This window comes from Chrysemys picta, chromosome 1, assembly GCF_011386835.1.
Source record: "Chrysemys picta bellii isolate R12L10 chromosome 1, ASM1138683v2, whole genome shotgun sequence".
In the NCBI taxonomy this organism is placed as follows: domain Eukaryota; kingdom Metazoa; phylum Chordata; order Testudines; family Emydidae; genus Chrysemys; species Chrysemys picta.
Window position 1 is genome coordinate 15,568,865 of NC_088791.1, and position 13,818 is coordinate 15,582,682.

General features: G+C 39.8%; 1 protein-coding gene across 9 annotated transcripts in view; it reads right to left on the bottom strand.

Annotated features, from left to right (window-relative positions):
* USP6NL (USP6 N-terminal like) overlaps positions 1–13,818 on the bottom strand; it is a 208,820-nt gene that overhangs the window by 159,295 nt on the left and 35,707 nt on the right. For 2 of the 9 annotated variants that reach the window (XM_042859460.2, XM_065549396.1), the window contains exon 1: positions 12,413–12,631. The exons of 6 other annotated variants lie outside the window; for them this stretch is intronic. In XM_042859460.2, coding sequence (XP_042715394.2) covers positions 12,413–12,485 — 73 coding nt within the window. In that variant the 5' untranslated portion in view covers positions 12,486–12,631. Of the gene's footprint in view, positions 1–12,412; positions 12,632–13,818 lie in introns of those variants that run through there. One more of the 9 variants, XM_005305037.5, reaches the window with a different exon arrangement.

The following is a 13,818-nucleotide window of genomic DNA, read 5'->3' on the forward strand; positions in this document are numbered from 1 at the left end:
ACACACAAAAATGATGTATTTAAAAGAATGACCTGATGCAGGGAGCAGGTATAGTATCTCACAATGGGTCTCAATCTGAATCCTGTGGAACTCCATAGATGAGACCACTGGTGGAGGAGGAACAGTTACATATCATAAGTTCCTTCTGAACAAGAGAACTCAAGCCATATCTAGGTATTCCTGACCACACTTGCAATCCAGTGGAAGTAAGGCCAGGAGTATTTAGACTCAGACTTTAAAGCCAGTAGGGACCATCATCATCTAGTCTGAATTCCTGCACATTGCAGGCCACAGAACCTTGCCCACCCACTCCTGTAATAGACACAATCTCTGTCTGAGTTACGGAAATGCTCAAATCATGATTTAAACACTTCAAGTTACAGAGAATCCACAATTTACACTAGTTTAAACTTGCACGTGACCAGTGTTCCAAGCTGCAGAGGAAGGCAAAAAGCCTCCAGGGTCTTTACCAATCTGACCCACGGGGAAGTTCTTTCCCAACCCCAAATATGACAGTCAGTTAGATCCTGAGCACTTTGGCAAGACCCACTGGACACACAGCTGGGAAAGAACTCTCTATATTAACTCAAAGCCCTTTCCTTCTAGCGTCCCGTCACCAGCCATTAGGAATATTTGCTACTAGCAGTCACAATTGTGTGATCAACCAATACACCCAGGTCTTTCTCCTCCTCTGTCACTTCCAACTGATGAATCCCCAGTTCATAGCAAAAATTCTTGTTGTTAGTCCCTAAATCGTGACTTTACACTATTACATTTCATTCCATTTCTATTACTCCAGATTTCAAGGTTGTCCAGAGCTTCTTGTATGATATTCCGGTCCTCCTCCATACTGGCAATACCTCCCAACTTGTGTGTCATCCACAAATTGTATTAGCACACTTCCACTTTTTGTACCAGGGGCATTAATTTTTTTTTAATAAGATAGGTTCCAAGACTGATCCCTGGGGAACTCCACTAGTAACCTCCCTCCAGCCTGAGAGTTCACTTTTCAGCATGACTCATTGTAGTTTCCCCTTTAACCAGTTCCTCATCCATCTTTCAATTCTCATGTTAATCCCCATTGTCTCCAATTTAACTAATAATTTCCCATGTGGAACTTTATCAAATGCCTTACTGAAATCCAGGTAGATTAGACCTACTGCATTTCCTTTGTCTTTAAAAAAAAAAAAATCAGTTATCTTCTCAAAAAAGGAGACCAGGTTGGTCTGGCACGATCTACCTTTTGTAAAACCATGTTGTATTGTATGCCAATTACCATTTACCAATATGTCCTTTACTTTCTCTTTCAAAATTTATTACAAGACCTTGCATACAACTGAAGTCAAACTAATAGGCCTGTAGTTTCCTGGATCACTTCCTCCCCACCCCCTTCTTAAAAATAGGTACTATATTAGTAGTTCTCCAATCACAGGGTATGACACACACCCCGAGTAGGGTTGCCAGGCATCCAGTTTTCGACCAGAACATCCGGTCGAAAAGGGACCCCCAGTGGCTCTGGTCTGCTCCACCAACCGGGCCGTTAAAAGTCTGGTCAGCAGCGCAGCGGTAGCCCAGGGCTAAGGCAGTCTTCCTGCCTGTCCTAGCTCCGCACAGCGCTCAGAATTGGCCGCCAGGTCCCTGTAGCCCCTAGACTCCTGGGTGACCAGAGAGGTTCCACAAGCTGCCCCCGCCCCAGGGCTGGTTCTGCAGCTCCCACTGGCCAGGAACCACGACCAATGGGAGCTGCGGGGGCAGCACCTGCAGACATGAGGGCAGTACACAGAGCCTCCCTGGCCGCCCATGCACCTGGGGGCTGCAGGGACCTGGGAGCCGCGGTAAGCGCCACCGGGACCCCGAACTCCCTCCCACACCCAGACTCCCTCCTGGAGCCCACACCCACCCCAACCCCCTCCTGTACCCCAAGCCCCTCATCCTTGGCCCCACCCCAGAGCCCACATCCCCAGCTGGAGCCCTCAGCCCCCCAACTCCCCCACATCTAGGGAATGCAGGGACCTGGCGGCTGCTTCCCGGGAGCTGCGGGAAGCACCACTGGGACCCCGAACTCCCTCCTGCACCTGTGAGTCCCCTCCCACACCAAAACTCCCTCCCAAAGCCCGCACCCCCCGCCCGCACCACCCCCACCCCCAAACCCCTCCCGCACTTCAAACCCCTCCCTATGCTCCTCATTACCCTTATTAAAAACTGAGGCTAAGTATTCATTTAGGTGTCGGACCACATCTAGATTATGTTTAATCTCCACTTCCCCTCTGTGCTTAGTGGTCCCATTTCATCTTTGTTTTCTTTTTATTTATATAGCTATAGGTCCTTTTACTACTGATTTTAATTTCCTTTGCAAGGTCCAACTCTGGTTGGCTTTTGGTAGTTCTCACTTTTTCCCTACACTTTCTGACCTCCACTTTCTGACACCCCCCTCCATCCATCGCTCGCTCTCCCCCACCCTCACTCACTTTCATGGGGCCGGAGAAGACAGTTGGGGTGCGGGAGGGGGGTGAGGGCTCCGGCTGGGGGTGCAGGCTCTAGGGTGGGGCCAGAAATGAGGGATTCAGGATGTGGGAGAAGACTCGGGGCTGGGGCCGAGGGTTGGCTTTCCTTGCTGATCCATCACATCTTCCATTCCTTGTAGGCTCTCTCTTAATAACCTGTTTGAGATCTTTGTTCATCCAGCTTGGTCTGGTGACTAACAGTATCAAAGGAATTTTAGCAGGATAAGTATGGATTAAATTTCTCTGTCTATAGACAGAAGGCCATCCACCACAGCTATGATGGTGTCTGTGCACTTTCCCCCACAATGATGGCTCAAAGAAGCTCAGGATACTGGTAACAGATGAAGTTAGAGACTGCTTTTTGCTAGCTTCTGATTAGCATGAGATTTGCACATTTGTTTACTTATTTTCCCATTCCTACCAAGAATGTAATTAACTGACATTAATTAGGTTTTCTGTTTGAACTTCAGATTCCATTTGAATTAACATTTTTCTGGGTGGCTTTACTACTAACACTGATTTGTAATTTTTGGGAGGGGCAGATTTCTTGGGCTTCCAATGAGACTACTTACTGAAAGACACTTTTGTTGATCTATAATGATTTTCTAATTCTTACAATGGAACTATTGTACCCAGCTGGGAAGAGAAATATCTTCCACTGAGAGTGTAGTATTTAGATTTGCTATGACATAACTGGTTAACAGTGGAAACTACTGTCTAGTACAGTGGTTCTCATACGTATTTGATCACGCCTCCCCTTCTTTGTGTCTGTAGTAGTTTACACCAATACTATACCATGCCACCCTTACTTTTCCGCTGCTCTGGTGGCGGCTCTGCCATCAGAGCTGGGCACCCGGCCAGCTCTTTGGCTGCCCAGCTCTGAATGTGCACAGTAAATGTGTTTTTTTCCTAAAGCGTCTCACGCCCCCCCAGAATACGTTCCGCACTTTCCCCACCCTCCAGTCTGAGAGCCTCTGGTCTAGCAGAGTGGAAGCTATTATTCAGTTCAAGGTATCTGGATGCTAGGTTGCCTATAAACCATAAAGAGGTACAGGCACATGAGAGCATCTAAAGACAAGACACTTTGGAGAAAGCCAGACAAACTATCCTGGAAGCTGTGCGAACTCAGGAAAGAGGCCAAGACATTATGAGCCAACAGACTAAGATAATCATTTGTTGTTGTGGCTGTCTGGCTGAGACCTTCTCACTTTTGAAGATTTACGAGGTTCTAATTCACCAAATAATCCACTTAATGGCATTTGTTTTTTCACCAGATTATTTTCCACCCACCAGTTATTTTCTGTTTTTACTCTTTATTTTCACACACTGTATTTTAACACAAACACAAAGCCTCGCCCACCACAGCAGTTAGTGAATAAAAAATTCTGTGTACATTTCACAACTGCTAAACCTAGAGGCTAATATTCATATTTAACATATTAATTCCAAACTTGATAAGCATGAGAGTATAAAATTGCTCAAGGCTTACAATAAAAGCAATAATTTTAAAATTAGGTCAGCTCTAACTGCTTTAAGCATATGCATCATATTAACATTACAAGTTTATCTTTAGGGAAAAGAGGGCCTTTTAATTGTCTAATAAAAGAAAGATATTATTGTATAATTTATTGTAAATGTAACACTGAGGATCCAAAAGAAAAAGCCTGTGTATGTGTCAAAATAATCTTTGCCATCATAAAGAGCTGCAGAATTCTCAGCATATCCCCCAAACATAAGTATCAATGAAATGTTCATCTGAATGTACAACTACATTAAATTAGTAAAATAATTTGCTTTGCCACAAATTCTAAAATACTGGGCTAATGTCCAATGACATGCAGTCAAATTTACAATACCCTTCCTAGATATTCCTTTATACCAAAAGTAGAGATGTACCCATGTTGCAAAATTCACATCAAGATGCAATATCTCTAAAGACCAGAAACTACATGATGAGTCAACTCACAGCCTCAGGCTCAACAAAAAAAAAAAAATTGACAAAATATTGAGTAAGCATTTGAAAAGGCACTAATTCCTCATGCACAAATTGTCTTTCCTCTTCTCTTTCAAGAATCTCCTTAAAAATCAGGGTACTTACTAAAACTATCTTGTTTTTGGTTGGTCTTTGTAACAGACTGCCAGGTTTCCTCTGCTATGGCAGACTGTGAAGGAAAAGCTATTTCAGAGATACCTGTCTTGGGCAAACAAGCTCTCGGTTAGAAGCCAGCACTCCCAGCATTTTAGAAGATGTGTATAAAGATAGGTGGATATGGAGACTATTTACCGTCACTGTGTTAAAGAATCCGTCAATTCAATACCTGATATGGAAAGATTTTTAATACGGATTGTCAATTTTGAAAGCTATTTTTATTTTCTAAGAAACAAAAAGATAAAGAAAAGAAGCCTATATAAAAAAAAAAAAAATTTAAAGTTTGCCTATTGCAGGGATCTAGCCAGCCAGCTGAGTTGGTAAAAGTACTGCAGTATTAATGACTAGTGCCAGCACCATAACAGTAAGCGAACTTCTGTTTCTTCAACAGATCAAATATGAAAAGGCAGGAAATATTATGACTCCTGCTCCAGTTCTAGTGCCATGGGTAAATGTGCAGGGCATGCAGACAGAGGCAGATGTGACTCTGCTGGCCTCCATGTATTTATTTCTGTTAGTACCACAATATGCTAGGAGCTGTACAAACGTAAGACACTCAAAAGCTCATATCCTAAAAACGTATACAATTATTTGTTTAAAATCAAGAATGCACTCAGCACCATATAGTACATGGAGTCCTCGATATAAACATTTTACAATCTTAAATAGAGAAAGAAAGACACACAACACACACATCTATCATCAGGCTGGAATTCAGAGTTCTCTGTTTAAAAGGCAGCAGGCATGGCATCCAGGTGCAATCCAGGACCAGTGAGGGGGTGTGTCACCACCTGACCTGTAACCCTGAGTGCCTCAAATGGTTTGCTGCTGTAACTCCCCACCTGGGACTATCATAGCCAGCATACCAACATACAGGTAACACCTGGAGTCTCTATGTAGTAGAGCGCCCTGGTTCAGCAGCTCTGACCCCAGCCACCTGTCTACAGCCATACAACCCCACTCTGGCTTCCACCAGCCTTGTTTACAACCAGCAAGGTAACCCCCAACACATTCCTTTCCCAGATTTTCCCAAAACCATGTGCCCTGAAGTGACCAGCCCTCACCTGGACCACTCAGAGAAATAAGGTTTGTTGCTCCTTTAAAAGAGACAAAAGCACATTACAGCTTAATGACAGGTTTCAGGGTAGCAGCCGTGTTAGTCTGTATCCTAAAAAAAAAGAACAGGAGTACTTGTGGCACCTTAGAGACTAACAAATTTATTAGAGCATAAGCTTTCGTGGGCTACAACCCACTTCTTCGGATGCATATAGAGTGAAACACACACACACACACACATATATATATACACACACACACACATACAGAGAGCATGAACAGGTGGGAGTTGTCTTACCAACTCTGAGAGGCCAATTTTTCTCTTACTTAATTGGCCTCTCAGAGTTGGTAAGACAACTCCCACCTGTTCATGCTCTCTGTATGTGTGTATATATATCTCCTCAATATATGTTTCACTCTATATGCATCCGAAGAAGTGGGTTGTAGACCACGAAAGCTTATGCTCTAATAAATTTGTTAGTCTCTAGGGTGCCACAAGTACTCCTGTTCTTATTACAGCTTAACTTTACTGTGGTAAATAGTATACACCCTTCCCTTCAAACACAGAACTGAGCTGGTTTATAGTAAAAATAAAACAATTTTATTAACAAAATATACATTGGATTTAGTGAGTTAAAGTATATAGAATGAAGACCGAGTTACAAGTAAAAACAAAACACACTTTTTAGTGACTAAGACTTGTAGTCTTTGTTCAAGGTAGATATCTCATCAGTCTTTCTTCTTTCCAGCCATAGCTCACTCTCTGTCAGGATCTTCCACGAAGAACAAGCGGCTGGTTTCCCTTTTCTTCCTAGGTGAAAGATCTTTGCCTAAGCAGGTTTTTCATCTATATTCAATTTCCAGAGACTTCATCTCCCCCTTGGTTGAAGGACCCACTTTGTCAGCTTGCAAGAGCTCTGTTCCTTTGTGTCCATCTACCAGTGGATACCAAAAATTCTGTCTTTGCTTATATCTTTCAAAGTTGAATTATCTTGTTTCAAGAGGGAGGATGACCTCATGCAGTTCTTTCCGCCCTCTGGTCTTCTCATCCCCCTGCTGATTTGAATGTAAAAGGGGCCTCCATTGGTTTTGGTCACACCTTACTTAATTTTATTGGAGTCAGGTAGATAGCTGCCATTCTTCCTATCAGGGGGAAAGCCTTTTTCTCCCTTTGTTAGGTTACAGACTGTAAAGCATAATATCAGCGCGTATTCATAATTCCTCACATAGTGTTAATACATACATTTCAGGATGATATCACCAGTGTGTCATAAGCTTCATCATGCTGTCTCCTCCCCCACTTATAGCTTGATAGCTTTGTAAACAAAACTTCACTGGCTCTCCCTAACCCTGGGGCTAGTCAGAGAAGCCAACACATTCCTTTGTCTAGGACAGAACGGTCTACCAACTCCCCCAACATGCCTGGTTTAAACACACTTTAGTCCTAATTCCAGCATATATCCATAACCCAATATACCCTGTACATATATCATGTAAGAATATTAATGATTCGTGAGATAATGGCTTTCCAATGACATTACAGCACACCTTTTAGATACAGATTATAACTCCAGTGAGTTGGGGTACACTGAATTAGTCAGGCCAGCTGAAACTCATTATTTGATACCAGAGAGCCCCTTGCCCTCTGGCACTGAGATGCTCTTAGGGTCACACCTCCACCCTCTTTCGCTGCAGAAGGGTTAGCCACTGGCTAACCTGAGATAGGTCAGAGCCCTCTTTCCTGGGTAGAGTGTCTGCCACAATATTGCCTTTCCCCTTTATATAGAAAAAAAACCTGTTTTGTCTCTTTTGCCTGCTCACAATCTCCAGGACTTAGAATCAGAGAGTATCCATCATTTCACCTACAGAGTTGTTACAAACATTTCACAGTAACATTAATGACTCTTATCCATAACTCTTAATACATACCCTGTAATGCAAGAATATTAATGACCAGTGAGATCAGATTTCAAACTATACGTTACGTGTCACCTTTTAAATAAGTATCAAGTGTACGAGGTGCAGTGAATATGTCAGGCCTGACTAGAGTTGCTGACAGTAGTAAACCACAAATGGGCCTGTGTGTCACTCAGGGCTAATAGAAATCCATGCTACACAAAAACACCAATTTGGTTCAGTTTGCTCCTGCAAAATCTGCTTACGTCACATAGCACCGTGAAAATTCTTCTCCAATGCCTGGACCAAAATCACATTCTCCAGTGTAAGTGCATATGATCACACCACACTTTTCATCCCAAAAGGGTTGGCTGGTGCCTAGGTTATCCCTCTCTCTCTACCAAAGATCACAGCAATTACAATAAAGAATAAAAGAGTTCTGGTAAATAGGGAGGAAGAGAACAAGATGATCTCAGAGACAGTGAGAAAAATTAAGATTTTATTGTGTTTGAAGAAGCAAGGATTTAAATTAAATTCTCAAGTTCTTGTGTGTATTTAGACACTCATTTACATTTTTTACACATTTGAGTGCCAAGCTGTGATAGGAAGCCTGGAGAGCAACTTCATGTGCTATGACTATCTCAAGCCAGATTATTTGCTTTCTTTCATTGACCTCAAATTCACACACACAACAGTTATTTCTTTTTCTCTGAATTTTTTTGCTTTCATTGGCTAGATGTACATTTTAATGTAATGAAGTTGGCTGACAACATCCAAGGGGCTAACATAAAACCAACCAACCCTCTCTCTCAGACAATAACTGTTACTCCTGGGGGAATTCTGTGCCACTGTGCAGAATTCACGTCCCTGCAGATTCCCCCCACCCCTGCAGAAAATAGATTCTGCCATAGAGGCACTTCAATCACACCCTTTGCCCACCAAGGGCTGCTGTGGCACCAGAACAGAGAGCAGCCTTTTAGGATGGCGATTTAATTGTTGAGGAATGTCTAGCTTTGAATTAGAATAATTCTTGAGAGATTTTTGTCTACGGTGTCTCTGATCTTAAAAGCACTAACCAAGAGCCCATTAAAATCAGTGAAGCCATATTAACTTCTATGGCTTCAGATCAGCCCTTCAATAATTACAATTTTTTAAAGATTTCTGTAATAGAGGTAAGAAAAAGCCCTAAGATTTTTAAAACTGAAAGTTTTAACAAATATCATTACATTTCATATGTCTCTGAGTTTGAACAGTGAAAATTAACTAGACTTTCACTTGTATTGTCCCATCCAGATACTGAGAATATTAATTGGCCTTCCATTAGCATAAGGGTTTGGGGATGGCAGTAATGCAAAAGGAATGGTTAAATAACCTTTCCGCTAGAATTTCTGAGTGTCATGAAAACACTTCTATTATATGATGTTTGTTTTTTTACAATACCTAGTTTGGCTTGGATTTAATCTGACAGCAGCCCAAAAATCAAATATAGAATTTTTTTTTAAAATGTATAAAACAAATGAAAATTATTGGTCATTATCGGTCATTTTGTTTATCAGCACTACATTTTTTGACAATCCACTTTACATACTGTTTTGACGACTAGTTAAATGGACAATGAATAACTATTATTCAGCAATAGCTAATATTAAATACAAAACACAGCTATGGTTCCTGCCCTGCAAAAAATTATGTATGCAAATATTTTTACTCATATGTCTAAGTGTTTTCTGGATTTGAAGCTATATTGGTTAGTCCATTTCTTCAATCACATTATCATGAGATCTACTAAACTAAATCCAATTTGATTGGTTGCCTTGGTCACCTTAGGCTGAAAACAAGCTCAAGACTCTTTGTGATGTGCAGTTAGAATGGACTGCTTTGGCAAATTGTTCAACTAGCCTGTTAGAATTTCATTGGTTGCACTGTGCATTTAAGTATGGGTGATAAAAGTTTTCTTTTAGCAAGCTTTCTGGAGTCCTCCAGGAAATAATACACAGATCTGCTATTTGCTTTACTATAAACTCCTGTTTTCAAGTCTAGAAGCTACGGCTGTAAAAATGTGCTCCTGGCTAACATTTGCCATTCCAGATCTCAGCCTGGAAATAAACGGGGGGGGGGGGGTGGGGGAGGGAGAGAGAGAGTTCGTTTTAAAAATACTGATTTGTAGGTCATTGGCTTGTACATTTCAATGGGAAAGTAAAACTTTTAAAAAGAACTATATACAATATGTGAATTCATTAATACATGTATTATAAAAATGGTATAACACCTCCACCCTCACTGTGCCTGAATTAAAGCATATTTAAATGATACATATTTTCATCTGACATCTCCAGTGCCCTCACCTGGCAAAGACCACTCTGTCATTTTGAACATCAGTTCTCTCAGAGACTTTCAGCACAGTGTAGTCACTGCAATAAGTCGACCTAAGCTACGTCGACTCCAGCTACGTTACTCATGTAGCTGGAGTTGTGCAACTTAGGGCAACTTAATCCCATAGTGTAGACCTGCCCTTAGTGTCAGATATGGGACTAGCAGAGTTTTGTCAGAATTTAGTCTCCGATTTTGAGAAATATGATCTTAAATAAAACAAAACAATTGTAAGATTTTTTTTTTGTAACAAATAATTTTGCTCATAACAAACTAGCACTTTTTATTTATGGGAGAAGAGTACCTGTGAACCACACTGACCTTTGTCACTTAACAGTGATTTGAAAACACATCTATACAAGCTTCGCATATCTATCATACCTCACTAAATCCACCACACATTCTAATACACTGGGCTTCCTAGCAACTCTTCCTTTACAAAATTTATTTTTCCATTTACTGAAAACACTAACAAGAATGACTCATTCTATAGAATATAGTCCTTCACATACACAAACTGTCCAAGGTTGAATTCAATTACAGCTTCAAGTGATATAAAACTGAATATTTATTCACACTGCTGTGTATCCAGCTCTTAGCATTTTCCCATTTTTGATGATTTCTTCAAATATTTTAAATATTTAAATATTTGAAACTTAATAGCCTTAAATAGTGTTATACAAATAGGTAATACAGTTAAAAAGTAACAACTAGAACCTAGTTGGTTACTAGCAGCCTGTGAGCTTTGGCTATGTAATGACCAAGAAGTAGGAAGAATAGATTCACAGCCATTTAACAAGAGAGAGATAGAAAAACAAAACCATAAAACTATGAAAGTTAATTTGCATTCCCTCAGCTTTTTCCAGACATAGTCCAAAACAAATCTTGATTTCAATGCAAAGTGAAAATTTATAGTCAAGTGTTTTTTTGGGAGGGGGGAGCTTCTGGGTGGGATTAAACCCAGTTAGTCCACTACTTCTGTAAAATCAAACACTACTCCATGAATTGCTTGATCAACTAGCTATGCTCATATCAAACAATCCAGTCTATTTTCCCATCAATGCATGTATCTAAATTCCACTGTCATCAATGGAAGCTAACCACAGAGATCAAAAAAGGAGACTAGGCACCCTCTCCTCAATCATTTTTTAAATTATAAATTAGACATACATAAAAAGATAAATCAAACTGACTGAAGAGTCCATCCAAGAAACTATTGTAGAATTTCATTGATCAGAATGAGTTAGCCAAATTGCCACAAAATCATATAAGATACGCAAATAATTTTAGGAAGTTCAGTTTTATTCAGTACCTGCTCTCTCTGAGTAATGGGTGGCCCAATTCTGCGCTCTCCTAGGTTTTACAATGATGTAGTTCCACTGATTTCTCTGGAGTTACTTTGGATTAATACTGGTGGTATGAGTGATTTAGAATCAGGTCATTGGCCTCTCAGAGCCTACTTGAGAGGGATGCACACAAAACAGGCAGACAAATCAAACACAGATGTTTACATAGTGAACGCCTTAAGGCAAATTACACACAGTATGAAAAATACTGCAATAGTCTCAGGAAGTGAATTTCTATAAAAGATTTTTTTTAAAACCCAGTTTTCATTGTTAAGGGTCCTTTCAAACAACACATTTGTCATCAAACATTCTTCTAAAAAAGATTTAAGTAAACAAATTAAAACTAAAAATGGGCAATTTAATAAAAATACTCCAGCATTTTAACAAGTTTCTAATCAGGTTAAATGTGCCACTTTCTGCAAAGAATTCTATCACTTTAACCAAGAAAAGCAGCAAATATTTGATACACTGAACAGATTAAAATTAATTGATATTAATTGTTTTGTTAAACAGTGACAAAATGTTTCAAGTAATGTTTGGCAACATTTGTTTTCAACAGCCATTTAGGATTTTAAAGTAAGAAATATTCCATATTTGTGTTGCTGTTTAGGGGTTTAAAATGGGTTATTATTGGACTTTCAGTCTCTCATTTCAATCAGTATTGATTAAGTCTTTTTTTAGTCTTACTCCAATTTAAAATACTTACATTCAAAAAAGCTATTCTGATCAGATTACACAGGACTTTTCACAGGCTCAGATTATGTGCACAAGGCAAATATTTCTAGTACAGAAAGAGAAGGAAATAGTCCTTATGAAAAAGTAATAGTTGCAAATACTGAAACTCCATCTTTAGCACAATAAATCTGATTAGGTTTCTTTTTAGAACAGCTCCAGTTGCAAATAATTATAACGGGTTTAATGTAGTTCAAAGCCAACTACAATAGATGAATGTCAGAGTGCAACAATATACAACCTTATAGTAAGGGTTGGGTATACATTTCAAATAATTATACTAGAACTAACCTGGGAGATAATCCTAATTGATAAATTGCTTAAAGGGTTAAGAATTAATATTTCAATGCTGCTCCTACCTTTCTTCACAGCATCTGTTCTACGTCTTGCTGGCGACACTAGCTCCTTCACAATCTGTAACACTTGAATCATTGCTAGTTAGCAAGATCAAAGACACCAGCTGCTTCTCTAGATTTCCAACAGGTTTCATCACTACAGATCATTACATGTCTGTCTTCAATGAGCTCAAATAAAACTGATGCAGGAGCAATTCTGTTACCTTTCAGAAAAAAATTTTCTGCATAACAACTATACAGTCTGAGGAGAGGGATTTAAAGTGGCTTCTGCATATGGAGACAAAATCAGTCCCTCAAGGACCGCCAATTGTATTAGCATAAGGCGTTTTAAATTAGTTACATATTAAAGTAAGCATGAACCTTTTAAATAAATAAAGTTTAAAGAAAAGGTTTCTCCAAAAAACTAACTGAAGGGGGGGGAAAAAAGCTAAAATTCCTTGAAATCAAAGTTGACAGATGCAACATAATCCTTCAGGCACACCATCCAAAAAAAGCATATTTCAATGCATGATTTTTTATGAAAATCATTTAAAGAAAACTCTTGGTTCAAAGAAATCTGAAAATATTGTAATGAAGAAAAATGAAATGTGTCAGATCTACTAATGAAACTAAAAATCTAGCTTACTAAACTCCAGGTTCCCAGCAATGCCAAAACCATCAAGCACATTCTCAAGCACCTGCTAAAAAGACCCCTTTGGTTCCTTTCCCTACCCCCCTTCACACACACACACACACACACACCCCTACCTCTCTCTGACATTATTATACAATAGAATTCTTATACATTACACTGCACACTAGAAATCCTAGGCGTATTTCAAACATTCTTTTCTTTCACCACCAGAGGCACAGAGAACAGAGTTTCAACTGAAGTATTATCATTGCTTCTGTCAGGTAATTTTAACAGCTGAATTGCAACAAATGCCCAATTAATTTTTAATACCCTTTTGCAAAATGTACACTGATCATTCAGAAATCTTTTCTGTCAAAGTAATCCACAAAGCTAACAAAAGGTGAAGGGAAAAATCATTTTTATAAAAGGCACGTTAAATGATTGATAGTCAGCTCTTTCTGTGTGAACGTTTTTAAAAACTGAATCCTACAAAGAATCATGTGGCCTGGACTACACAAAGAGAACAGTTTAGGAAGCCAGCTACATATTCCAGGAAAACCATAACATTAAAACAAACCACAGGCCACAACCAAAGCGCAGCAAGACCAATGCTCTGGCCTTTAGACCTTTTGTTCCTGAACACACTGCATGGCTCAAGTTTTGGAGGGGGAGGGAGGTCAGCTCTTTTCACTTTCCAGCTGCACAGTGAAAACATCTATGATTTTAACTATGCTGGTACATTTCTGTGTATGTCTCTCTCTCGCGCACACACACACACACACACACACAAAATGCA